General features: G+C 40.8%; 2 protein-coding genes across 7 annotated transcripts; one reads left to right on the top strand and one right to left on the bottom strand.

The window, feature by feature from the left end:
- Nucleotides 1–3,543: 3,543 nt before the first annotated feature.
- LOC119741586 (alpha-methylacyl-CoA racemase-like) lies at nucleotides 3,544–12,680 on the bottom strand (the record flags this gene model as incomplete). Its single annotated transcript, XM_038217396.1, is given in 8 exon segments — nucleotides 3,544–4,283; nucleotides 4,569–4,755; nucleotides 5,289–5,356; nucleotides 5,359–5,448; nucleotides 6,492–6,635; nucleotides 7,230–7,407; nucleotides 7,409–7,503; nucleotides 12,664–12,680. Coding segments are annotated over 7 exon segments (1,158 nt in total). The 5' UTR covers nucleotides 7,484–7,503; nucleotides 12,664–12,680.
- Nucleotides 12,681–13,421: 741 nt separating this feature from the next.
- On the top strand, nucleotides 13,422–25,215 carry LOC119741244 (mortality factor 4-like protein 1). 6 transcript variants are annotated; one of them, XM_038216993.1, is made up of 11 exons: nucleotides 13,422–13,525; nucleotides 16,101–16,147; nucleotides 16,280–16,347; nucleotides 16,851–16,940; nucleotides 18,390–18,568; nucleotides 19,238–19,323; nucleotides 20,189–20,269; nucleotides 21,507–21,598; nucleotides 23,145–23,247; nucleotides 23,894–23,963; nucleotides 24,820–25,215. In XM_038216993.1, the coding sequence occupies exons 1-11, from the start codon at nucleotides 13,495–13,497 to the stop codon at nucleotides 24,987–24,989; spliced, it is 1,017 nt and encodes a 338-aa protein (XP_038072921.1). In that variant the 5' UTR covers nucleotides 13,422–13,494; the 3' UTR covers nucleotides 24,990–25,215. The 6 variants fall into 6 exon arrangements, with proteins under 6 accessions (XP_038072921.1, XP_038072920.1, XP_038072919.1 ...); XM_038216992.1 differs by having other exon boundaries at nucleotides 19,235–19,323; XM_038216991.1 differs by having other exon boundaries at nucleotides 20,168–20,269; nucleotides 24,820–25,214.
- The last annotated feature ends 1,833 nt before the right edge of the window (nucleotides 25,216–27,048 follow it).

Genomic DNA, 27,048 nt, shown 5'->3' with positions numbered 1-27,048 from the left:
TTTTCTTTTAGTTCTGAAGTGGTGAAAGTGCGAGTTGCAAAATTTGCCTTTCTTAATTTGTTTTCTGTTAAGTTCAAGTTTTTCGATCACAATACAAAACCTAAAGAAGTTTGTGATTAGATCCATTTTTACAATTGTCAATGCAAGATTTTGGGTTTTTTTCCAATTTTTTTTTTTCAGGATGAACAGACAACAAAAATTATCAGGAATTTGATTCAAATGTAATCCGTTTGTAAGTTTGCCTCTTGAGAAAAGTCCTGCAATGCCATCTAATTTTGTTGATAAAGGTTGTGCATTATAAATGTAGTTAATTGACGAGTTCAGTCTTTTAAAATGGAGGATAAGTTTTAAAAATAAATGGTTTCTGCTTCTAGTTCTAGGTTGTGATCTGTGCTAGTCACCATGCTTAAGACGAGTTGTATTTTACCGATTCATTTTGCATGCTGTTTATTTCTTCCAGCCTTGAAAAAACAATTTATATGTGTAAATCATAAGTGTAGTATTAAATTCCTCTTGTATAATAACGCCTCCTTTAAGCCCACTTTGTAAAATGAGACCCTGTCCCTCTTTTTCTATTCCTTTTTTTCTTGTAATCGGTTATTTTTTAGTAAAAAAAAAGGCAAGTGTGAAGGATGCAAAAGTTAAAAGTGGAAATGGTTGAACAGCTGGGGTGTTTTTCAGTGTTGTTTGAATTTTTTTATTTTTACTTGGAATTGAATGGAAATAAACCAATGATGCCTTTCCCATACAAAACGTTTTGTCCGATGCTTTCTTGATAGTGTGTGATGCTTTAACCCTAACCACCCCAACTCCATCAAAATCCATCCACCATTTTGGTGGATTTGGGGGGACTTGGTCCAGTAGGCCTGGTGTGACGAAATATTGATGGAGTGTGATGGACTTGGGTCTGAAGGCCTGAAGCAGTGCTAGGGGTATCCGCTTGAATATTGCCTAGCTTGCTGTACTGCTATTGTCATATAAGCCATGTGTACTAAGTCCATCAATATCCAGTGCGTCAGTGGTGGATTCCATTATGTCATGTACTTTTTTTGGTATTGGACGCACAGTGATTGATGGATTTTCATGGACTTGGTCCAGTTCTTAGTAAAAGACATTAGGGAGTTAAGGTTAAAGCATTTGGTTCTTAAATGTTTATGTATTTTTAGGTATTCCCCTTGACCCTGAAGTTAGGTTTTTCTTTTTTTCTGGATCATGTACAATCCTATTGTTTCTACAGTCGCTCTCGCTATCAACAATACCAACTCGTTCGGACCAAGCCAAATTGTTTGTTATATCAGAATTTTGTATTAAGAGGAACATCAGTCGCATTCATTGTGCACATAAATGCACAGTCGGGACCAAGGCTTTGTGTTTGCTATAACCAAATTTGTATTAACAGTGTTTGTACTAACGAGAGTCGACTGTACATCTGTCTTGTCAATTCAGAATGTCTATCCTTTTGTAGGCATGAAATACCTGGCAAAAAAGTACCATTTTATTTAAGATAACTGAAAAACTTGATTTTTTTCCTTCTTTTTTTTGGTGGGGGGGGGGGGGGGGGGGGGGAGTGTGATTTGTATTACTACGGTGGCATTTTTGCCCGAATATTTTTTTAAGATTCTCTTTTCCAATAGCATTAAAGGGAATATACAACATTTGCAAACATCGAGAAATAAACTACCAAGTTTTTGCGAAATACCTTAATAGGATGTTGGTAAATGACAGTCTAAAGCATCCTGTAAAATTATGGCACCTGGTATACTGTCATTTTCAAGAAAAGTGGTATTTTTGTATCAATTTCCAACACTGATCGGCCGATCAGCGTTGGAAACAACTGGCTTTTTTTTCAAATACAGGCCCCAATTGACCATTGCACTTGTTTGCAATCGATTACAAACCTATGAACGGGTACGGGCCAGCTAGACTGGTTCCCTGACCTTACAATTCCCCAATGTATGTAAACTGCTCTGTTTCTTCTATATGGAGTCAGGGGAACCAGACTACAGGAAATGATCGTTTTTCTTGGTTTTTATAGCATTTTCGAACCCAAAACCTCCAAAAGTCAGTGAAACTATATTTGCTTTATATTTCCAACCCCCCAATTCCATCCATTTCTGAAAATTACAGCAAAAGCAAATGATGTATATTCCCTTTAACAAAGTTAATATACACTGCACGCAAATTGGATAGATATCTTTTTATTCAATAGTCCCCTCAATATTTAAAAGACTTTGTATTTCAGCAAAATTGGTTGAAGTATTCTTATCAAGCTTTGTTGTTTAATACAAGACATAATAAAAAATATAATTTTACCCTGACATAATCAATACACTGAACAATTTAAAACATTATGACTCAATTGAACACAATTAAAAATATGGGATACAACTCTACACAACTATTCAAATCCAACTACAAATACATGTACCCACTAAATCCGGTTCGTAAGTGCAACGTCATTTTAACTTACACCATGTCCACTACACACAGTAGCATTGGAGCTGGATGTAGCAGGAAGGCTGGGTGTCCTCAGAGCTATGCATTTTCTGCCAATGCGCATGCGTATGACGCATACACTTACGAACCGGATAGAAAAAAAATCACCGAGTTACCATAAACTTAGGCAGAGCAATAATATTGCCATGACGATGACGATATTCAAATCATCATTCATGGCAACAGTCAAAAACTGTTTTAGTTTGTAGATCTTAATCATAATACATTGAATCTCTTTAGGATTAACAGAGTCAGTGTTGGAATTGATAAAGTTAAGCAGGGTCCAGGGGTCAGGTGACGGGGATGAACAATGACAAAGGAATTTCTATAATGAATGGCACTGACTTGACTACTGGCATTAAGGATTTCGTATGGGAGTTGTGCCTATAAATCGCTTATTTCCATAATCGACATTGTTTAAGATTTTTTTGGGGGGGGGGGGGTGAAATTTATCAGCTGCCAAGATTCTAAAAGGGTTTGCGGAGGCTGGACGTGATATGACACAAGGGGCATTGTTCAAGACGGATTGGCCTGGACACTATCTGACACTTGGTGGCACTGTTCATGCAGGCCTCCCTTATTGGCATTATAACTGGAATAAAAGAATGCATATGTACATGAAGGTGTAGTTTCAAGAGATGAACCTTGACTTGAGACTGATTTTTTAGCAAATCAGAGACGCGTTTTGTTGTTCAAATTCAGTGACAATGAAAGTACAAAGTGTCTACTCGTACATATCACAGAGGAAGAAGGACCTCCTCATTGAGGGCGCTCTTTATTTGATAACAACTCTGACACATATGGGTGCAACCCTGCAAAAAAAATCCCATAGACACTAGTGCTAAATGCGCATACTTCAAAATTCTTTTAAAAATACTCAGAACTCTCACAGGTATTCAAGCTGCACAGGAAAATGATGATCAATGTGACATCTTTCATTTCTTTTCATTTTTTTGGTGGGTTGACCATTGACTTTCCGAGATATTCTCACCCAAAGAAGACGACCCCTATTTTCCCCAAAGCAGAAAAGTAGCCATCTTGAAAAATGATCCCTCCACAACATGGCAAAATAGCGCCACTCTCGAGCCCAATAGCATCCAAAATGCTCAGAATTGGAAGCCCCAAGTCCAGGCCAGAGATTCATTACCATATCTCTTCAATTCCCCAATTGTATGGCTCTCAAAAGTCTCTAATATAGAATATTTTGAGGGTATAACTTTTATTCATGAGCTCGGCGGACAGATTTTTGGCCTATTTACAGGCTTGCACCCATATTCCTCATTATCAAAAGACCAATTATTACAGTGCATCAGAGCGTCCCAATATCTGCCAATCACCATGCACATTGAATTGTTCCAAGCCACCATAAGCTCACAGTTTGGACTGGTGTGTCTCATCCCAGACCACCCCCTTCTCCCTCAGATTGGTGATCTCTTCCTCACTCAGTCCTGCCTCCAGAAGCACTGTCCTGGTGTCAGTGCCTACCGCCGTCTGCCTGGTACTCTGCACAACAGCCGGTGTCCTGGACAGTTGGGGCGCTGGGCCGGGCTCCATGCCCTCATCCATGCCCTCCGACCGCAAAAATGCATTCCGAGACTTGTTGTGAGGGTGGTCTGGTGCCTCGTCTCCCGTCAGCACTGGACTCACGCAGGCGTCGGTGCCGTCGAATATACGGCACCACTCCGCCTGGGTTTTGCTGGCAAAGATTTCGCCGATGACTTTCTTGGAGGAAGGCCAGTCTTCCCGATCTTCTTGTGGAGGGAGGTCCGTCTCTGCCAATCCTAGACCTGAAGAAATAGTAAGATTCTATTCTTTTCTCAAAACATAAAGGTACTGATTTCAAGTTTTTACTTAAAAGGCATTCTTACTTCTTAGGCTTTTGCAAAGTGCATTTTGGGGACTTTGTGCAATTAGTAAGAAGAAAGAAATAAATTCCATAAATTTGTTGTCAGGCCAATACTTCTTCATGTTACTCAATCTGACCCCATGCAGTTGCTGTCAGAGAAAATGTAATGTCGCTATCTGAAGTTGGAATAATAAAAGTTGAAATAGATTGACTGATCCATTTTTACCTTTCAACAGCTCGCTATAAAACTGTGGCTCCAAAGCTCCAACTGCCATGAACTTGCCATCTGATGTCTCATAGGTGTCGTAGAAGGGGCACCAGTCTCCTATTAGACCGGTTCCCCGCTCCTCACCAGTCGCGCCAAACCCTCTGGTTGTCCAGAGGAAAGAGCTGACATAGGCTGAACCTTCAACCTGGAAAATCAATTCAGGAAAATTGAAATTGTAGTCAAATTTGACATCAGACTGGAATAAAAAAATCTTACCGGCCCTCTACCAACTGGCCTTCCAGTGCTATTAGCAGTCTTAAAATTTGTCAGTGTTGCAGTTCAGGGTTTACTACTCAAAAAGCCATATTCCAAATGCCTTTATTACAAATAATCAAACAACCGACACAGGGAAAGACCACATTTCTGGTCCTAGTCAGTTTCCCTTTGCAGACCGTTTAGTGATTGTAATTTGGCAATTAAACAATGAAAAACTCTCTCGCTTATGAAAGTCATAGCCAAAAGTGGCGACGGCATAGTTTTTGTATGAAATTTGAAATCAGAAATGATACCCAAACGGCTCTACTGAATTACTAAGTTCTTTCCTAGGTCTACTTGTCCAACTACATGTAGTTGCTGTTACTCACTCTAACTTTGTTTGTGGTTGTTGCTTTATTTCATGACTGTGACTATCAACCAAACAAACGTTTTGTTTAGCCGAAGTCTGTTAGCTAAACCTACCATGTTGGCATCGATGATTTGACCCTTGCCAGACCTTGTTCTCTCTAGCAGCGCCATGGTGATACCAGGGCACAGATCAATCCACCCCCGGCAAAGTCCCCCATGATGTTGACCGGCGGAACAGGCTTGTCACCTTTACGACCAAAGAATGACAGAACCCCTGTGGGCAGGACATGAAAGATTGGGATATGGGGTGAAACTTAAATCCAAAGTTAGGAAATACACCGAACAATTTACAAAAAACAATATATTTTAGGTTTTTACCTTCACCGACACAATCGTAACATCATGAGTGCTTTCTTCTCTGAAAGACTCGGACCCACGACATGCTTACTAGTAGTGTAAATGTCTTACATTAAATTAGAAATGGATTGTCAATTTAAATTAAAGGTCTGAAAGTTGGATGAAAAGGCCTGAGAGATGCATTTCTGAAAGATGCATACTTATGTCTTTCTCTCAGATTCAAAAGGTCTGATTTGAGACAAAAGTCTGAAAAATCTCATGCCTGCTTAAATTGAGATCGAGGAAGGGCAGGGTCGGTTGGGTAGGGTTGATTTGAACCCTTTCAGATCCAGCAACTGGATACGCTGGGCAATAATGGTGCGGATACGCACGACTCGGAAAAACTAGATCGTTTTTCACATCAACATTTGTGTGGCTATCTCACCAAACCCACATATAAACATCTCAACATTCTGATGTGAATTCAGATTGCCCATAGCCTGCCAGACGAAATAACCATGCGAAATGACAAGTAACTTTTTCCGAGCTGCGTACGTATCCCATACGCGTACATAGAAGTGGAGACAACTTTGTCAGGTTTTGTGGGAGTATAACTGAAGGGTCAACATTTGATCAATACAAAAATTTGGGGGCAAGACAAACCACAGACATGACTGCTTTGACAATGCACACAAACTAATTTATTTCATTTGGAGACTCCAATTTTCGGCTGCAGACCATAAATGTACTTGGTAAAAGTAATTAGAGCAGGTTTGAAGTTTGTTGACAAGAACAAAGATTATGTGTTTGCGGGTTGTTATACATATTATAGGAAACACTGAGAAACTCCAAAAGTTTTCAGGGGTCTTGCACTTTCAACATGAAATTCTTGTGTTGGCCTTGAGAGTCCATGTTCACTCCAAAATTTGATAAATATCATACCATCGGCATTTTGAATTTCAGGTTGTTTTGTGTTAATACCTGAGAGTCCAATGTAGTTGATGTCGTGTCCGGCCATTTGCTTGTAGGGCCCTGATTGGCCAAACCCAGTCATTCTTGCATAAATTAACCCGGGGTTGTCCTTCATTAACACTTGGGGTCCCAGGCCCATCTTTTCCATTACACCTGTGAAAATAATTGAGCTGTGTGCATTATGTTTTGTACATTTCCAAGAAGAATAGTCAGGACCATAATATTGCCTCACAGAGAATTTTGTTAGCTGAAGTGCGGTAGAAAGATTGCTTCGTAAATTTAAAAAAAAATTATTTGTATATTTTTCATTAGTCTCAGTATGATTTATGAAGACTCTTCGATCAGTTGGGGGTGAATAAAGCCACGCCTTTCATCAGACTTATCACTAAATAATACAAAATCCAGTAATTACTTTCCTGAAACATTACATTGCAAGTATCAGTTAATTGTAGGCCTGTGGTCTATACATGTATGTCAGGCGTGCAACTTGGAAGTCATAAAAAAAAAGAGGAAATTCCAACTTTACAAGACTTATAAAGTGTTTATTTTAAAGTTTTTTCACCATTTTTCAAAGGCATACAAGGGAAGTGAAAACAGACGAAATCAGTTGATCTGCATGTCTGATATGTGCCGACTTGAACATCTCAGCCACCCTCTGCAAATATCCGGGCTTTGAACATCTTTGCCAACGCCCTCCCCCACCATCTTGTAAACTCTGGAGTTACCATTTGGTCAGTGGGTTTTTACCTGGTCTGTATGGTTCAATCAGCACATCTGCCTTCTTGCACATTCTTCTGAAGACCTGGACCCCTTCAGCCTTCTTCAAGTCGAGGGAGATGGACTGCTTGCCACGGGAAAGACGGTCTGTGGTAAACGGGATGCGCATGACGCGGTCAACACGGACCACTTTTGCCCCAAAGTCGCCAGGCCAGGACCATACCGGCAAACGGAGAAGGGGCCAGGCCTGCTAGCTCAATGACTCGGGTGCCTGCTAAAGCCATGGTGGTCTGCAGCTAGTCTGCTGAGAGAAATACATGTACACATGAACAGAGAAAAAAACTGAGTTCAGAGATAACAGTTAACTAATGATAGTTTACTGTACTCATAAACTTTAGGACCCCTAGTCCAGCCAGACTTGGCCCATTGACCACAGTGAAATTATGCAAGTCATGGATGACTGAGCACCATTGATTTCAAAACACCAGTTCAAGACCTCCTTCAGCCAAATTGGTCTGCTTTTTGTGGTGTGCAGTTGATTGTATAACATAACAATGCGTCTCCCTGTGGCTTTGTGCACCTACTGCCTCCCTTTCAGCAATGCACTGATGTGCACATCTCCTGTCCTTCTTCTCCTGCATCTGTTTGTGCAATCTCCCACTACTGCTCTAGAAGCTGCACTGATGGACAGCTCATCTCACTGCTCAGAAGCAGCCCAACTTGGCAAAAGTCGTTTTATGATGAGCCATCCTTTCTATGATGTTCCCGTTCATGCACATGGGCGTTGCGAGGGGGGGGGGGGGGCAAGCGCTTGCCCCCCCCCCCGAAAAAAAAAGGAAAAAGAAAACAAACAAACAAAAAAAGGAAAAAGAGGTGCGAAGCCATTTGCTGTTAATTTGAGTTGGGGGGGGGGGGGGTAGGGCAAATGCTCCCCTGCTCACGCTCGGAAGAATGCTAAATTGAGAATATAATGAACAAGTTAAGGAATTTTTGGGAAAAATTTGCTTTGCCCCCCCCCCCCCCCCCCCCCGGAAAAAATCCTGGCGATGCCCATACTGCAACGTACCACAAATGCACAAAAGCGCGACAATTTGCATGGCATCAACTATGAAAAGTGTTCACATTTTCTCCTGAAAGATAGGCCTACTTTTCAAAATTAGGGAAAAAAACGTGTCAGACCTGTTACTAGAATTGATCAAAATATTCAATGCCCAGCCCAATGGAATTTTTGGAGAAATTTGCTGGCTAAAGAGTGAGTAAAGTTGGCCTGATTTAGTTTTGCATGTCCCAGAGGGTATCAGGTCAACTCGGACCCAAACCAAGTCGGACCCATGCCAAGTCGGACCCATGCCAACTCGGACCCACGCCAACTCGGACCCACTACCAACTCGGACCCACTACCAACTCGGACCCACAACCAACTCGGACCCACGACCAACTCGGACCCACGACCAACTCGGACCCACTACCAACTCGGACCCAAGCACGACCAACTCAGACCCAACAATCAAGGCCGTAGGAAGCGGTAAGGCAGGTACGGCTATGGCCGTACCAATAATAACAGGCATATCTTCTTTCTTTTTTAATGTATACCATTAAGGCCTTGCATGGCCCCAAGGGTGGATTTTTTTTTTTTGGTTTCTAGATGCTCTGTGGTGCGATCTGAGGCAATTTCTGACCACTTTAACCATTTTTTTAAACGAAAATATGTTGGTGTATGCAGTACCTGCCTCTATTGCGACGACACTGAAAAAAAAATGGGTTCCATTTTTTTTTGGGGGGGGGGGGTTGGCCCCTGTTGCCCTCCCCCAAATTTTTCTTGTGTTGTTTTTGCGTTTTGTTCTGTTTTTGTGTTTGTGTTTAAAGGGAAAGGGCGTAATCATACATGTCGCCACTAGGCCTACATGTTAAGTTAAACGGAATGGCGATTGGCCGCCACCATGAATTTTAGTTGTCCTCAGACTAGTACTTGTGTTTTCTTAAAAAGAAGTGGTTTTCTAAATGAGAAAATTGCAAGGAAGAACCGGTTTTGTGCAAGCAAAATTCAGGGAATAATCCGTTGAAGTTAATATCTTGTTGGAAAATTCCAAAATCATTCAAAGAAAGTAATTACCGCTGTGAATCAGAGTTTATGAAGGGACGGAAAGTGGGATTTGCTATCAACAAGACCGTTCGTCATTCTTTACCTGATGGGATGTGAATCAATTGGAGGAGGAGAGACTCTGCGAGCTGATGTTTTTTTTTAGAAAAAAAAATACTTAACAAATACACTCGGCAGTTCAATCATGTACGTACACTGGTATCCATACCGGTGAATTAAATTTCTAAAAATACATCAGCCCGCAGAGCCTCTCGTCCTCCAATTTGATTCACATCCCATAAGGTAAAGAATGAGGAACGGCCCTGTTGATGCTGATAGCAAATCCCACTTTCCGTCCCTTCATAAACTCTGATTCACGGCGGCAACTTTCTTGAAATGATTTTGGAATTTTCCAACACGATATTTAGTATCAACGGATTATTCCCTGAATTTTGCTTGCACAATACCGGTTCTTCCTTGCTATTTTCTCAGCTAGAAAACCACTTCTTTTTAAGAAAACACAAGTACAAGTCTGAGGAAAACTAAAATTCATGGTTAAATTCCATTTAACTTAACGTGTAGTGCATGGCGACATGTATGATTACGCCCTTTCCCTGTAAACACAATCATGGATCAAGCTAAAGAGCACAAATCTAGAAAGAGAGTCAAGCTACAGTTTTGATGTGATGCTTGTGATGTAATTTATCATCTTTGATGACCCACCCACTAAAACACGAATACATTTCATTCAAAAAGTCAGGGGAAAGTGGCCAGGAAATGCCTCAGATTGCACTACAGAGCATCTAGATCCCAAAAAAGTTTTGCGATGAGCAAATGTCCAAAACTTTTTACTACGATAGGCTAAATTTTGACGAATTAATTTTGACGAATTAATTTTGACGATTTACGTGAAGTTCATCAAGTGACATATACTGGTTAAACTTGCAGATGTGCCGAGCTCCAAAATGTGTCTTGTACAAATTACGAAGAATAAAATTCCCTGTATACATGCATATTGTTGGGGGGAGTGGCTTTTGGTTACATTTGGGAGGGATTGGGTCAAATCCTGGATCTGCCTCAGCAGGCCTGCCAACTCTAACACATTGAGCGTAAGACTCACACATTTCAGGTTATTCTCATGCTTTAACGCCGACATGGGATTTCTCACGCAAAAAAAAATATATATAAAAAGATAATTGACTCCAAACTTGAAAATGATGTTTAAATGATGATAGCTCAAAAAAAGGTTAAAGTGGTCAGAAATTGCCTCAGATCGCACCACAGAGCGTCTGGAATCCAAATTTTCTCGGGGCCCTTAAGCGGGCCCCGAACCCCACGCCGTTAGGGCTTCGCGCTACGCGCTCTCGCATCAACTGAGCTCCCTGCCCTGAGATGAGCCTGACCAATAAATGTTAGCTTCCTACGGGCCTGCCAACAATGACTCAATCATTAGTTTCAGAGATTATATTTATAGGTAATCTTAACGTTAGTGCTTATAATTATAGTAAAGATATTCTGTAAAAAATACATTGGGCAGAATGGGGCTTTTAGTTTTGTTTTCTTGTATTGCCGCTGTGTGGAGCGCTATTTTATGATGCGTATAGTAAATACTGATGCTAAACGTTTATCGTTTTGAACGTCATGAAACTATAAACGTGCTTAGCTTTTTGAAACCGTGACCTGTGAAGCTAAACCAAGAGGTATTCATAGCATATAGTATAGGTTAGGCATATCGTATGTCATTTGTACAACTTGATATATACGTGCTTTTTCAAAATCTCGATTTTCTTTTCCAAACGAAATTCAAAGGATTATAATTTTCAGTAAAAAATAAATTACTTGTTTGTTTTTGCAGGCCTTTGTGTCGTGTAACAAGTGGTTTTAAGTGGCACATTTTGTTTCAGTGAGAAAGTTATTAATTTGAAATAACTATTTAGGCCTTTCATTTCATGTAATTGTTTGGTTTTTTAATTCACATGCTGGCTTTGAATTTTGTGGGATTTTTTTATGAATCTGTTTAACTTTTAATAATTTTTTGATTTAACTTTTTTCCCCCGTGGAACATCATGGTGGAACATACAGGCAGCTACCTGTAAGGCCTTGAAGGAAAATCTTCCCAGAGCTCCAATACTCCTTTTTGATGATTGACATTGCATCTATTTGTAGGGGATTAAACTTGATCATTTTTAATTCACATGCTGGCTTTGAAATTTTGTGGTGTTTTTTTTACGAATCCGATTAACTTTTATACTTTTTTTTATTTAACGTTTTTGTTTAAAATGGAACCTTCGTTTTTCTTGCAGTGTATGCAATGGTGTTTATGTGTTTCTTTTAAAATGGAGATTAGAATAGACTTCGTTTTTATATCTTATTTATTTTATTTATTGACTTATAATGTTTACTTATATTTATTTAGTTAAAAATGTTATGTTTGAAAGTGTTTATGTTTTAATGCCCCATATTTTCCAATTATATTTTCCTATGAAGATCAGCCCTGTTCTTAATTTGTATACTCATTACGTTGAAGTTTGGATTAAAACGAAATAAATTGCTGTTAAATTTAGCAAGATGGTGTGAACGATGTCAATTAATATGTTTTAATGAAAATAAATAATTGGTTAAACTTTTAAAGCGCAATATGTTTTAATGGAAACAAATAAAAATAATAAATAATTAATTACACTTTTAAAGCGTATTTCAAAATAGCATTTCAATGCGCTTTACAACGACAAAAATGTTATACTGCTGCAATACAGATATGAGATAATTTACCTTACAATTACAATGAAAATTTATACTAAACAGCATCACTGTAATAACAGATGAGAAGTGGACAAACTTTATGAAATTAATGATTGAAAACGATGTCGAATGATTGAAAACGATGGGTCCGAGTTGGTCACGCATGGGTCCGAGTTTGTAGTGGGTCCGAGTTGGTTGTGGGTCCGAGTTGGTAGTGGGTCCGAGTTGGTCGTGGGTCCGAGTTGGTAGTGGGTCCAAGTTGGCATGGGTCCGAGTTGGTAGTGGGTCCGAGTTAGCATGGGTCCGAGTTGGCTTGGGTCCGAGTTGGTTTGGGTCCGAGCTGGATCGAAACCTTTCAGAGCACTCCAGGTCCCAGTCTGAGCCCCACCTAGTTTGAAATTTCTAGCTTTACTTCTAAGTTCTAGGCTCATGACATTGGGAGATTCGCCGGTCTCCCCATGCATGATGAGCCTAGAATTTAGAAAGCTGGAAATTTCAAGCTAAGCCCCAGTGCCCCACCATCATCCATGGTCGACGTCGGAAGGCAATAGCTATCCCAAATAATACTAATCAATAGATGTGCCAAAACTAAAGCGGGGCCTGTAAGTGGACTTTCGCCCAAGTTCATTACATTTTATTCACCCTTCACCCGGCACCATGCCATGTGCAAATCAGCTGGGTGAGCGAGAGGAAAGCTAGCTACGAGGAGGATCGCCGATCAGCAGCTATCAACGCACCAGGCAGGTGACCGTAAGATCATGGCCAAATTCTGCTAAATGCAATTCAAAAATCTGTCAGATTCATCAAAAATCTGCTAAATTCCTCAGAATTACTCGAAATACGTTATAAACACTTAAAATCACATTTAGATGTTGTAGTATTGCCTAAATCAAGGTTCGATTTACTTTATAAACAATCTATAGTAACATAAAGATGTTATGAAATTGCGTACATTTCAGGCTATAAAACGCAGTTGCGTCACGATAAAGTCCGGTTCCCTTTGAACCTCAGCACCCAGACCAGCCAGCGTGTCCCATTATGCAAGGGTTTGTTTGAAAAAGATTGAAGCTTTTTCAAACAAATGTACCATTTTTCTTCAAATTTGCTACGTTTTTCTTTCAAATATCCATGTTTGCAATTCTGCCAGAAATCTACCAAAAATCCATTCTGTCAATATTTCTGTCAAACTCGTTTTTTTTACAAAAATTCAGTCAAAGTTAGCCGAAAATCGGCTAAAACGGTCATCTGCACGTACGCATGGCATATCTGTCACATTTCAATAACAAATAAAAAATATTTACAAAGGAAATTAACTCGCCAAAAATACATACATTACCTGAGGAAATAACATAGTTTTCTCTTAATTACTCTTTTATATTCAAAACTGATTAAATGGAGACGTGTACTATTTTTATTTTAATGTTGTTTACTTGAAACATTTTGTAGTATTGAACGAGACGGTAAATTTCCAACATGGCGCCACCCAAGACGAAGTTTGCTGAAGGTTTGTTTTGTTAGAGTTTTACTTTTCGGGGGTCTATTTCTTTTAATTGGGGTGTGAATTATGTAACGGAATTAATATCTTCGATGTACATTTCAAGGAAATACAAATCCTTGTGTCATGAGCTCAAGAAATGCCAAAAGATGGAATGAGCATTTCGACTATGTACCAGCGCTGCAGCGCGCGTACGGCGAATGAACAATGACGGACGGATAGTGCACAACACGTGTCAATGTCATGCGTGTGTACGTTCCGTACATACGTGTTGTACACTATCCGTCCGTCATTGTTCATTCGCCGTACGATACTAAAGTGTGTATGCTTTACAAATTATTTTTTGCTCATTTATTGTCAGGTCACAGGTGCATTTTGTCCTAAATTCGTCATTAACATTAACAATGAAATTAAAAAATAATTTTCACCAATCAGTGAATCACATTATTTGTTGGAAAGAATGTAGCTTGAGTAACTCTAGCCCCATAGGGCATGTAGGGGGGCCTATTAGCCCAGGTTGGACGAAGTCTTCATTGCAATACGACTAACGTCCAGGGCAAGAATTCTCTACATGAAACCACCCAACATTTTTACCAGAGTTTTGTTATGGGTACAACTATAGAATGCAGGGCCACTTTACTCTACATCCGCGCCTCCGTACGGCTGCGTGGAGGCGTGGAACCGCAGTCGACCTACCTCTGAAAATCGATCGTGGAGTCGTGGAGCCGCAGAAAATTGCGCCCTCTATCGGTGCGCGTCTCTGCGACTCCGCGACTCCGCGCCTCCACCACTGAGAGACAGTGCCCCGTCGCCCTCCCCCCCCCCCCTTCCTAATTTGCGCGCCCAATTAAAGCGACTCCGCGCCTCCGCGACTCCAGACAGTGCCCCGTCGCCCTCCCCCCCTTCCTAATTGGCCCGCCCAATTAAAGTGACTCTGCGACTCCCCGACTCCGCGCCTCCGCGACTCCAGACAGTGCCCCGTCGCCGTCCCCCCCCTTCCTAATTGGCCCGCCCAATTAAAGTGACTCTGCGACTCCCCGACTCCGCGCCTCCGCGACTCCAGACAGTGCCCTGTCGCCCTCCTCCCTTCCTAATTGGCCCGCCCATTTAAAATGGATATGGATGCTTCGTTCTCAAAAAGATTCTGCCGAGAATTGCGCCCTCTATCGGTACGCGTCTCAGCTGCGACTCCGCGACTCCGCGCCTCCGCCACTCCAGTGCCCCGCGTCTCCGCGATTCTGCGACTCCAAGACTCCGCGCCTCCGCCGCTCCAGACAGTGCCCCCAACACATTTACAAGCACGCCCTCCCTTCCGATCCTTCATGAGAAGCTTTGAAGACAAGTGCAGTGCATTCCTCTACTTAGCACTTTTTTGCAGGTTTGCATATCTATTACTATACTCCTATTCCATCCACGCCTCCAGGCAAAATAAAAAACCTTGCTTCGGCGTGGCCCTGCATTCTATAGTTGCTCCTTGTTATGTTTTACCTCGTTATAGAAGCTTATTTCACGCCTGCATACTCTATGTGTCCTTATCAGTTGGGCTGATGGGTTCAGGAATTCCATATTCGATGCTGACTGACGTTAATCAGGAAAATACAGGCATGCAACTTTTCCTCGGATCAGCTGATTTCCTCTTTTTGTACTTCACATGTGTGCCATTGAAAATAGAAAAACACTGCACAAAGTCTTGGAAAAATTTGAATTTCCTCTTTTTTGTACAACTTCCAGTTGCATGCCTGAAAATAAAGTCTACAGCAGCGTTAAACTTGTACGTGTTTGTAGTCTCTTTTCATCAGTTTATTCCAGAGTCGTACGTCATGTACAATGTACGTGCATACGAAAGCGCGTAAGCACGCTAGCGCCCTCATTTGTTTAGTTTTGGTTGGAACCGTGACGTCACTCCAGTCAACCGATGTCGCGAAAACGCTCAACCAATGACCAAAGCCGAAACGTGTTTCTGGTAACTGGCGCGAAAACACGCTCGGTCATTGGATTAGGGACCGCGCCTTCAAGTAAGTGCGCGTGCGTATGAGGGTGGTTACTAAGCAAATCGCACGTGCGCACTGCATATTCATGCTGCATAGTCTGGCCCCCGGACCAGACGTGATATGAGCGTCGAGAATAATTGTCCGGTCTAGGGAACCAGACTACACGCTGCACAGACGTACATCATGTACGACTAGAATAGACTCGGCGGTGAGAAACTGATGAAAAGAGTCTACAAACACGTACAAGTTTAACGTTGCTTTCGAGTTTATTTTCCAGATTAAGGTCGGTCAGCATCGAATATGGAATTTCTGAACCCATCAGCCCAACAGATAAGGACACATAGAATACTACAACGTAAAAATTAGCTTCTCCAACAAGGTAAAAATATTGAAATTATTGGTCAGAAATGTTTTCGTTCGGTTTTGAGGACTTTTTACCCAGGACTCCCTCCGTAACGTAGGGAGGAAAGGGAGTCCACCAGGGCTAGGGGGCCTATATAAAATGTGGCCAATTTACTGGACTACCTGGACTGCAAGGCGATACTTTTTCTGACTCAAGGTTTTGATTTAGTTTCTTTCTTTCTTTGTTTCAGGGGAAAGAGTTCTTTGTTTCCATGGGCCACTGCTGTATGAAGCAAAAGTAAGTGATTCCTTTGAATGCCAAATTATGGGTTTGGTGGTAAATGTACATGTATATTCTGAATACTCGTTATAAAACATTCTTCAACACAGTTTTTGCTACAATCAGTTTTCTGTGTTTTTGTTTATTCAGTGTGTAAAGTCGGTCGTGAAAGACAAAACAATCAAGTACTACATACACTACAATGGCTGGAATAAAAAGTAAGTAAAATTTCAGTATGCAATTTTTACATGAAGGCAGTTGGAGGATTTTGCAGGATTGAGGTTGCATCCTAGCAAAAATGCCTAGGGAGTTCAGTCCTTCTGGTTTGAAAATCACAGGCGTGTGGAAAAATGCACACCTGGATTTTTCTAGGCGTGTGGTTTTTCTAGGTGTGTGATTCTGTGGTCCAAGGAAATTCAGGCGTGCAATTATTCACACTTCTCGGGAAGCTTTTAGGTGTGCGATGACGTGGGGGTGCAATCACACGCCTCAAATCAGAAGGACTGGAAGTTAGGGTTAAGAAACTGCTGAACATGTACTTGCAGTTTTCAGAATTGACAAACTTTTGTAAGTCCTTCAAACTGCTTAATATATTTGTGAGCACACAATATTCCAGATCAAGGATTTCTTTGCCACATATTTTATGTAAGATGTTTTTAGATGTTGTGCTGATTATCACAAGTGTTAACATTGTGTTTTCCCTTCAATAATTCATCATTAGTTGGGACGAATGGGTTCCGGAGAGTCGAGCGCTGAAATTTAACGAAGCCAACCTACAGAAACAAAAAGAGCTTTTCCAGGCCCACCAAGCGTGAGTATCAGTTGCTGAGCATCATCGATTATCAGTTGATTCAAACCTATCAAATTATAGAACCTAGCTTTAACAATCATATATTGAAGCTGTTGTTCCATCATGTGCGGTGAACTATTATTATATCAGACTTCCAAGTAGTAGAAATAAATCAGCGTATCGTCCACTTTCAGGAAAAAGTACTGGGAAGACTATGCAATATGGCTTTTGGTATTGTGTCGACATTTTATGGTATCAAAGCGCATTTCACTGGTTCCTGCTCAACCAAGAGAGTATAAAGTCACAGTTGTCAACCAGTCAACAGAGCGCACTGTCGCATGCAGGGTATACGCACTGTTTGTAAACAACAAAAATGGCAGCTTCGAGCAGTGCGAGATTCAATTAGCGAAGAATAATTCAACGAAATTTGAGAACTAAAGATGCTGAAAATACCTTGATAGCAATCAAGATGACATAAATATTCTGCGAGCGTTTCTGGCCGAGAAGAATCTACCGCCCCTATACTGACGGATTGTGAGATGCTGGAAAAGCCTAGCTTGCGGGTACTTTCGAAGCTCCAAGGTAATGCTAAAATGAAATTAAGGAAAACAGTCGGCGATTATTACTAGACAGCATCTTCATATTTCTTTCTTTCGGATCAAGTCAGTTTGATATAAATAACAATAATATTGCATGGCTTAGCAGCATGTAGACTAATATTAGACTCTGTCATATTGACATAGAAATTAATAGTTACCTTTCAGAGTCTATGGATTAAGCAGGACGTAGCTTGCGAGGTCATGACCTCTGCATTCAGCATTGTGGCTACATCACTCCGCTCACGTGACCACCTTTGGGATGGTCACGTGACCGCCCCAAAGGTGGTCACGTGAGCGGAGGGATTTAGCCACAACGTTGAATGAAGAGGTCATGACGACCTCGCAAGCTACGTCCTGCTTAATCAATAGACACTGAAAGGTAACTATTAATTTCCATTGGATGGCTTATTTTCGGTGCATACAAGAATATATTGCACTGGCTGTAACAATATTGCACTCCTCATTGACTCATGCAATATTGTTTTAGCTCATGCAATATATATATCTTGTATCCTACAAAAAGCAATCCAGTAGTATATAATTTTTTATTCTACTACTTTTTCTGTCAGGATAGCACAGACAATTGGAAGCTGTCACAGTTACGCTTACAGTGTACAATTTTGACTGAGCTCATTGCAAGCCAAATTTGTGGAGCTGCTGAACACGGAAAATCTGCTAACCACAGAAAGTATTGGCTTAGCAAAAAAAACCAAAACACCAGGTTACCAACTGAATAATGATTTGATGCGTATCCTTGTAAACTGGTTCCAGCTGATCATTGCTAATTGCAATGTACATACATTTTCTACTAATCAGCACCTTAAGATGTTTCGACAGATGCACCTAACAGTCACTGAACCCTCTGCTTCAGAACGGAGTATGATTTTTCCTTTTGCAGCAAAGCAAAGCGAGCGAGGGCCCAGAAACAGAAGACAGACAAGCCCAAGGAAGCAGAGAAAGACAAGGAGAAAGACAGAGAGAAGGAGAGGGAGCGTGCACCCACGCCGTCTGCTGAGAAGCCTGCCTCCAAGAGGACCAAAACAGAGACAGGTATGGGCTTTCGCTGGGATACGCTGATGAATTCACGCTTCTGATTGGTTGGATTTTGCGTGACCTGTGAACTGCACTTAAGTCACCACGGCCACGACCCTGCAAAGTTTGAAACGGCCATTACAACTGAGTCATCACTCTTTTTTTATACTCCCATTCCTAAATGCTTTTTTTTTCGTTGAAAAGCGTAATAATATAGGAAAATCTGTAAAACATATGTATTTGTTTTGTAAATGTTCGATTCTCGTCACTTGCTCAGGCTCCATTTCGAATTCACGATGGGTCAAATTGCATACAATGCGACGCTCAAATTTGTCCACATGATCCGCAATGAAAAAGAAATCACATCCGGTACGGAATGTGTGCATTTCTATGGGAAAGTTTTCGGATAGCATTTGCGCGCATTGGCTAACTGCGGTCTTAAACAGCTGCAGCCAGCTGCAGCCTTTCCCAATCCCTTTTAGGGTGAACATTCCTGTCAGTGCCGGGCACTTCTCGATTATGCAATGATGCTTAAGCAGGGGATAATAGCATGTGAAAACCAGTGAGGAATAATTGAATTGAATTTGAAGTTTTAACACACAACATTTTTCAAAAACACAATGTTTTTGGATGATTACTCGCTGGCTAGTTGTCATACGTGTACGTTGTGCGTTTTGTCTCCAGCAGTACCTTCTGTCGAGTCAGCCAGCAGCACACCGACACCAGAACCCCCCAGGAAAAAGAGAGCACGTGCCGATGCTACAGTGGAGAATGTAAGTCAGTCAAAAATTCATCAGTTCATTGATCAGTTTATTGGAGGCGATCAATTGAGACTTGGGCACCTTCAAAGAAATCAGAGCAAAAATTGCGAGTCACCGTACGGGCAATGGAAAGAATAATGATTGGGGTCACAAAGAGAGACTGAATAAGGAACGAAGATCTTAGAAGAAAGACAGGGGTGCAAGACATAATAGTTGAGAGCAAAAAGAAAAAGTGGAGTTGGGCAGGACATGTCATGAGAAGAGACAACCACAGATGGACCCTGAAAGTAACGGATTGGACGCCATTATCATTGAAGAGGCGAAGAGGAAGACAGCCTAAGAGATGGCGAGATGAAATCTCTGATTTCATAGGGAAGAAATGGAAACAACTGGCAAGGCATCGAAAAGCATGGAAAGTTAGTGGAGAGGCCTTCATCCAGCAGTGGATTGAATTAGGCTAATGATGAATGATGATCAATTGATTATCTGATTCATTGATTGAAGATTGGTTAATGGATTGAGCAGGTGGTTTATTGATCAGAGAACAGTTCAAGCAACTGTGTCAGTTTATTGGAGATTTATTGATTCATTGACTGAAGATTGTTTCATTAAATGATTGAGTAATTGAATTGCGGGTCAGTAAAATATATCGTTTTTCAGTCGCGGATTGTTTTTTAAGGTCAAATTTGTGGGAGGTATGAAAAACTCATCTAATGCACCCTGGTATTTGTTGTTAAAACAGTTTTATATCTAACTTCCATTTTATCAAGAAATTGTAACTTCATGATGTTTTGCTCCATAAACACAGTGACATGAAGTAGAACAAAACTTGCCAAAAAACCATAATTGATTTCAGGAGGATTCGTTTGTGAACAAGGTTGAGATCAAGGTCAAGATACACGATGAGCTGAAGCCAATCTTAGTGGATGACTGGGATCTCATCACAAGACAGAAGATGGTAAGAGAATTGTCTCTACTTATTATATTTCCGTATTTGGGGAGGAAATTCGTCAGATTTTGTTTTGGTTTGCTTGACCCGAAGGACCAGCATATTGTTTTCTGGCTGACTGGGTTTGTCATGAAGTCTGTATTGACCTTTTTTTCTTCATATTTGGGTCATTCAATAAATTTAGGGTCCAAAGTGTTACCTTGGTACTTTGTTGTAATTTGCCATTCATAAATACCTAAGACAGTTTAGGCATTCCTATTGGTCAAGAGCCCGTCACGTGGCCGGTCTTAAACGGACGATAAAGACATGGCTGGCTGGTCTTAAACACTTTTCCAGTGGCACATGAAATTTGGACTCCCATGAAATCCGGTGCCTTTTAACGTTTCATTGGTTGAACGTTCACAGTCCTCACGTAGGCATGCGCAACACTACCAGTGAGTCAGAATTTTATAGTTCTAAATTCAAAACGCAACGCCCCAGGTGCGTTTTGCACAGAACGTGCCACACGCGCGTCAATCTCCATAAAAGGGTTGTTTACATTTTAATCGCCAGCTGAACACTCCATTATTTAGCTAGAGGGATGTTTCAAAAAGCATGAAGTGAACTTGTTGAACAAAATCAGGATGTTTTGACCAAAATATTATATTTTTTTGACCGAAAAGGTATTTATGAATGGGAATAAATATGTGCTCGGTCGGTATTAATCACTCTGTTTAAGACCGCTTAGAGTCTGGGTGCTGATGATTACCCTCGCCTCCGGCTCGGGTAATTATCAGCACCCAGACTCTAAGCGGTCTTAAACAGAGTGATTAAAACCTACGGAGCACACATTTATTCCCTTATTCAAGTATCATTGAGAATGACTTCAAATGATTTTTATTTGTTGGGTAGGTAGTTTGCTATTCAGAATCACTCTTTGAGGACAACTGTATTAGATGAAATCATCAGAATTATTTCATTATAGATGTCGGATATAACACGGACACAGGAATAAATGGACCCCAAGTTTATGGAACGACCAGTTGTATTGCTACTGTTCCTGATTCCCCAGCCTATATTTTCATGGATTGCATTTTATATAAAGGCTTCAACAGTTTGTCATAACGATGCTAAACAATTTTGACACTCTTTTGTAGGAAGGTTGCAAAATATCAAAGGGGTTGGGCATTGACCTCTGAACTCTTTAGTTGGAAGACCATGAATTTAACCGCTAAAATCCATAATTTGGGTGTTTTTTTGCCTCCAGTTACTTCATTTACCAGCCAAGAACACAGTGGACTCCGTCCTGGATGATTACGTCAAACATAAGAAATCAAAGAAAGACATCACACCAGCCAAGTAAGCGCAGATGTTCACAATCTCCTTTTTGGGGGGGGGGGGGTGTTAAAAAATGCTTTAGATACACCTTTCAACCATAACGGCCCATAGTCATTCATTGTCAACTTTATGGTCCTTGGGATGTCCTATAAAATTTGGTTGACCACAATTTCTTAGAACGCTTTATGTTAGATTCTTTGGCATTTAAAACAAACTCTTTGATCCAACGGCTTGCCGTTTAACTTGAGATGTTCTTTGTGAGATTCTTTTATCTAAAATACTTTTTTAGATTTCCCAGCATAGCAAGTTACAGAATCATGACCATCATCGTCTCTTAGCCTTCTAAACCCTCCAAACTTTTGGAGGAATAGAGAAGGTTTTAACAGAAATGTCTAGGGTGTTAAGATTGTTTCACATGTTTGAAGTTGGCGATAAGAAAAAACCCTAAGATAAGTGTAAGAATGTGTATGGAAAGGCTCTAACAAATTGCTTTGAGTTTTGCTCTAAAATGCGGAAAAATAAACGGACATCTTAAACCCTAACTCCGTACTGAGTTTTACTAAGAACAGTACCAAGTCTGCCGAAATCCATCACTGATTCTGCTTCGCATAATGCTTCAGGACCAAATCCACCATTGCTACAGGTGGATTTTGATGGACTTGGTACTCATGGCTTGCCAGCCCAAATCTCCAAAAAATGGGGGTGGGGGGGGGTGGATTTTGATAGATTTGGGAAGGTTGGGTTAAGGTATTATCTGTACCAGTTTTGTAGTAGGATTGACAGGCTTTCGAGTCACAGTGTTTTATTATACTTTTGTCAATCCTGGCCAGCTTGGATTGGGTTGTTTTTGTTTAGTTTTGTTTACCTTTGTGGATTGCTTGTTGTATCTTGCAATTTGGCTGAATAAATATTAATAATAAATATAATAATGTGAGGTTATTGTGATAACTGACAAGAGATCACATTTACGCCACAAGTGAATAAGTCCTCTGATCCCAAGTCAACTCACAAGGTATGTTAAAAGTGTTACATCATTCATCTCTATCGTTTCGGTTTGCGGTAACACCATGTGGTAATAACTATTGCTTAGAAGATATTTAGCTCTGAAAAGAACTTGTCCTGCTTATTATCAACTATCGCTAAGTAGTTTTTGTTCTGATAAGAACTGTCCTGCGTTAAGTTCTAAAAGAACTTGTCTTTGGTCTCAATTTAAATTTCAGTCCAGACAAGTTCTTTTAGAACTTAAATCTTATATCATTCATCTCCTGTTATTTGTGAATTGACTGAAATTTAAGTTGTTTTCTTCTTTTTTAGAACTTAAAGCAGGACTGTTCTTATCAGAACAAAAACTACTTAGCGAAAGTTGATAATAAGCAGGACAAGTTCTTTTCAGAACTAAAACTCTTCTAAGCAGTAGTTGTTACCACATGGTGTTACCGCAAACCGAAACGATACCGATACTCCACCATGCAAAGCCTCGAATCTTATATCATTCATCTCCTGTTATTTGTGAATTGACTGAAATTTAATTTGTTTTATTCTTCTTTTTTTTCTTTTTTTTCTTCAGAGAGAGTGCCATATTGGAAGTAACGCAAGGCCTGAGAGAGTACTTCAACGTCATGCTTGGCACGCAACTGCTGTATAAGTATGAGAGACCACAGTACGCCGAGGTGAGAAAGCAAAACGCACCCCTCCTGAAAGTTGTTTGTAGTATTTTTTGAATTACCTGGTTATTAAATTGCATGATTTGTGGAAGTAAAGTATATTAAACCCTAACCATTCCAGATCCTTCAATATTCTAGCCTTGGTCAAGGCATTCGACATTAGTGGTCCGATGATCGATGGTCAGCCACTAACATAAACAGTAGCCTCGCGCTATGCACCCACACGTACTGTATGAAGCGTGAACAGCGCCCTCACCCGGCTAGCCTACAATATGCAAATCAGTTGGTGCTGAACGAACACATTAAAAAGAAAGGCGCTTCTTTCTTCCCTAGTTGAAGATTTTTGACGATTCTGATGTACATATTCTGATGTAAAACCCAATGTACAGAAGAAAAAAGACAAAAATCTTGGAGGCAAAGTCGCCCGTTCACTCACTCGCCGTCCGCAATCTTGGTATGCGTCCTTTGCGCACATGCGCGGTAGGGATGCTTGGTGTGCCGTCCGTATCGCGCATCCCGAACGTTCAACAGCGAAGGTATGCGGGTAGGTATGGCCCATACCGCCATACGTATTGTGCTATTGAACAATGTCTCTATGTCTTGTTTGGAAACAATACCACTAATATATTTTGTTAAATTTTTTTTTGTGCAGATTCTATCCAGTCGACCAGATGAACCGTTAAGTAAAATCTATGGGGCACACCATCTCCTCAGACTTTTTGGTAAAGATATTTCCTGCTCATTCTTGGCAAAGCCCCCCCCCCCCCCTAAAATAAGACATCATGGATCCTAAAGATACTATATGAAACACCTCAAAATGTACGACTTCCTTCAAATTACTGCAGTCAGTCCAAAGTCCTAGACAATGTCTTTGCAAAAAAAAAAGACTTAAGATCTTATTGGTCTGCATTTCAAATTTGGACTCGGTGAGTCAGGACTTAGCAAGTTTAGTCAAGGTCTGAGATTGGCATCTATGTATCTGAATTTGGCGAGTTTAGATTCGGCACGGGAGATGGGAAGGTGGGGTTTGGCTTATGCACCAGTTGGAGAGTGAGACAGGCTACGCCCTCTTTTATATTCTGAATTCTGAAAGTAGATGGGGTGGGAACTGGTTTATATTAGAAGTGTGCCCAAATATCGCCATTTACCACTGAAGCATCACTGACTATGAGGTACTTGGTTGGTTCTTCTCCTAAGGACTTCCACAAGGGAGTATAACTAGGCCAGAAACACCGGGGCAAACCCCTTCTCTTAGTGATAAGTGTTACTGGGTTCTTTTACGTGCGTTAGGCCTTATACAACACACGGGACCTCCGGCTTAACGTCCCATCCGAAGGATGAAGCAATAATGGTTAAGTGCCTTGCTCAAGGGCACAAGTGTCCAGGCCCGGGCTCGAACCCACGCCACTGTTGCCTCTGAAACACCAGAGCATGAGTCCGGTGCTCTTAAACGCTAGGCCATGGCCATGAGGGAAGTGCCATAAAATCAACAATGTCATCTGAAATGTTATTACTATTCATGTACATGGAGCGCCTACACCATTGTCTAAAGCCACACATTGTTTTCCTCCATTGCAGTGAAGCTGGGCAGCCTGTTGGCCTACACCCCTCTTGATGAGAAGAGTGTCCAGCTCCTGCTGACCCACCTGCAAGACTTCATGAAATACCTGCACAAGAACTCCTCCAGCCTCTTCAGTGCTGGGGATTACGAGACGGCGCCGCCCGAGTACCACCGCAAAGCTCTCTGAAGCCTCTTGATTGCTGCAACGGTGTAGCTGTACATGTTTTTGCTTGAGCTTTAACCCACTAGTCACTGTATCGCCTCAAAACAGCCCTGCCTACTTCTTCCCGTAACGCCTAAATGCACCCTAGCACTTGTAAAGTTTATAAATTCATCAAGTGAATAAGTTAAGGAGAATACACGAGGAAGTGTGGATTTGTAATTAGCGCCGAGTGAGAGTGAATTCGTAAATTAAGAATTCACACTTGCGAGTGTATTCTTCGACTTAAACCATTGCGTCAAAAGAAGTATTGGCATTAACAGTGAGTGGAGATGAAAAGACTTGGGAAAAATGTTGCAACCTGACGCCACTTCCGCGATTGTGTACTAAGTCTATGGAGAGTCAAGAAAATTTTCCAAGTTTTTCCTAACAACATTGGAAATATTTCTCAGTCCCAGATTCATGTCTGATCATCATTTTTGCAATGAATGACCTTCATTGAGATGATATATGAAGAAAAAAGTGGCGTCAGGTTGCAACATTTTTCTTGGCTCCTTCCGTCGGCATGTGGATAGTTCAGACGATGATTTCTTTCTGACTCGAAGTGGGTTTTGCAGTGACGGCGGAGAATCTGACAGGGAAGATGCATTAGTAATTTCGGAAGGAAATTTCCACGCATACGGTCCTATTAATGCTCGTTATGGAGAACAATTGTCCGACGTGTTCAAAGTGTGGATTCGTAATTCCGAATCCACACTTTACTAAAGATTCTTCGTTCCGAATCCACACTTTGTGACCCGCGTAACAGATTCAAAGTTCCGAATCCACACTTTGTGACCAGCATAACAGATTCGAAGTTCCGAATCCACACTTTGTGACCAGCATAACAGATTCGAAGTTCCGAATCCACACTTTGTGACAAGCGTAACAGATTCGAAGTTCCGAATCCACACTTTTAACAATGGTTTAAACACAATGTAATACAGTGTAGCCCATGTGCTAATGGGTAAGGACATATTTCATACACATCAGTGAAATTATGGGAAACGTTTACAGGGCGATGTCATGGCAAACCTTATAAAATAACATCCATCTGTATTTTTGAAAAATCACTCAGGTTTTTTTAAAAATTATATTTTGGCCATGGACTTTGACCCAGACTTGACAAAAAAGATTGCGTAGTGGATTAATTAGCTGTAGTACTCTACACTGCTGTGGCAGAATTATCTAATATGGTGTAGGTATGGTGTGCTCTTTTTTTTGTAAAGGATCGTTACGAATACCCATCTCCAGAATATTTCCAAAATGAAGTTAATTGTGTGCCGTCTGTCGCAGTGGAAATGGGGAAATCATGGCTTTTTCAATCCCCTCATTTGTACAGTTTGTAGATTTTTAAAGTTGTATATCCAAACAAACTGAATAACTGCAGTAGAAATATCCCCCTTTGTTTTGATACAATGGCATCATAGACCCATGTTATACTTAAACCGCTTTCACAAACGATCTTTGCCCAAAGATATTTTTCTACTACCTTTTTGAAGTAACTTTTTAACGATGCCCCAACATATCATTGACGTACATATACCAGTTGCTTTTTTTGCGCATTGTGCAAAACGCAGTTGTCGGTGTGTACAAATAGTGCATTTTTTGTAGGGTGGCAAAAATGTGGAAGTATGCACTCAATTGGTAGAAGTCTGTATCTGTTGGTTATCTTCAGCATATGTCTCCTTGTGGATTTGATTTCTTTGTTACATATTTTTCTTGCATTTCATAGAAACAAAATTGTGAAATTAAGTTAACCACAACTTTATATTGAAAGTTTGCAAGCAATGTTGTTGAAAGTCATAATGCTTCAGTTACCTTTAAATATAACGTCACACTTTGTTGACGTGTGTGCTTTCCTATGGTGCTGAGTGGACCGTGGGCCCCCACTGGCTCCACAGGAAGGTGCACATGTAATCAAAGGGTGACGTCATCAGTACAGAGGCTTATTATTTTGTTTGTGCACATGCAACCTTTCCTTTGATGTCCTCTTTCGCTTTCCATGTTTGACATTAAAAATGGATAAACACTGCAGATGGTCTTG

This window comes from Patiria miniata, unplaced genomic scaffold (assembly GCF_015706575.1).
Source record: "Patiria miniata isolate m_02_andy unplaced genomic scaffold, ASM1570657v1 HiC_scaffold_5, whole genome shotgun sequence".
NCBI lineage: Eukaryota > Metazoa > Echinodermata > Asteroidea > Valvatida > Asterinidae > Patiria > Patiria miniata.
This window is presented reverse-complemented; position numbering and strand designations above follow the sequence as displayed.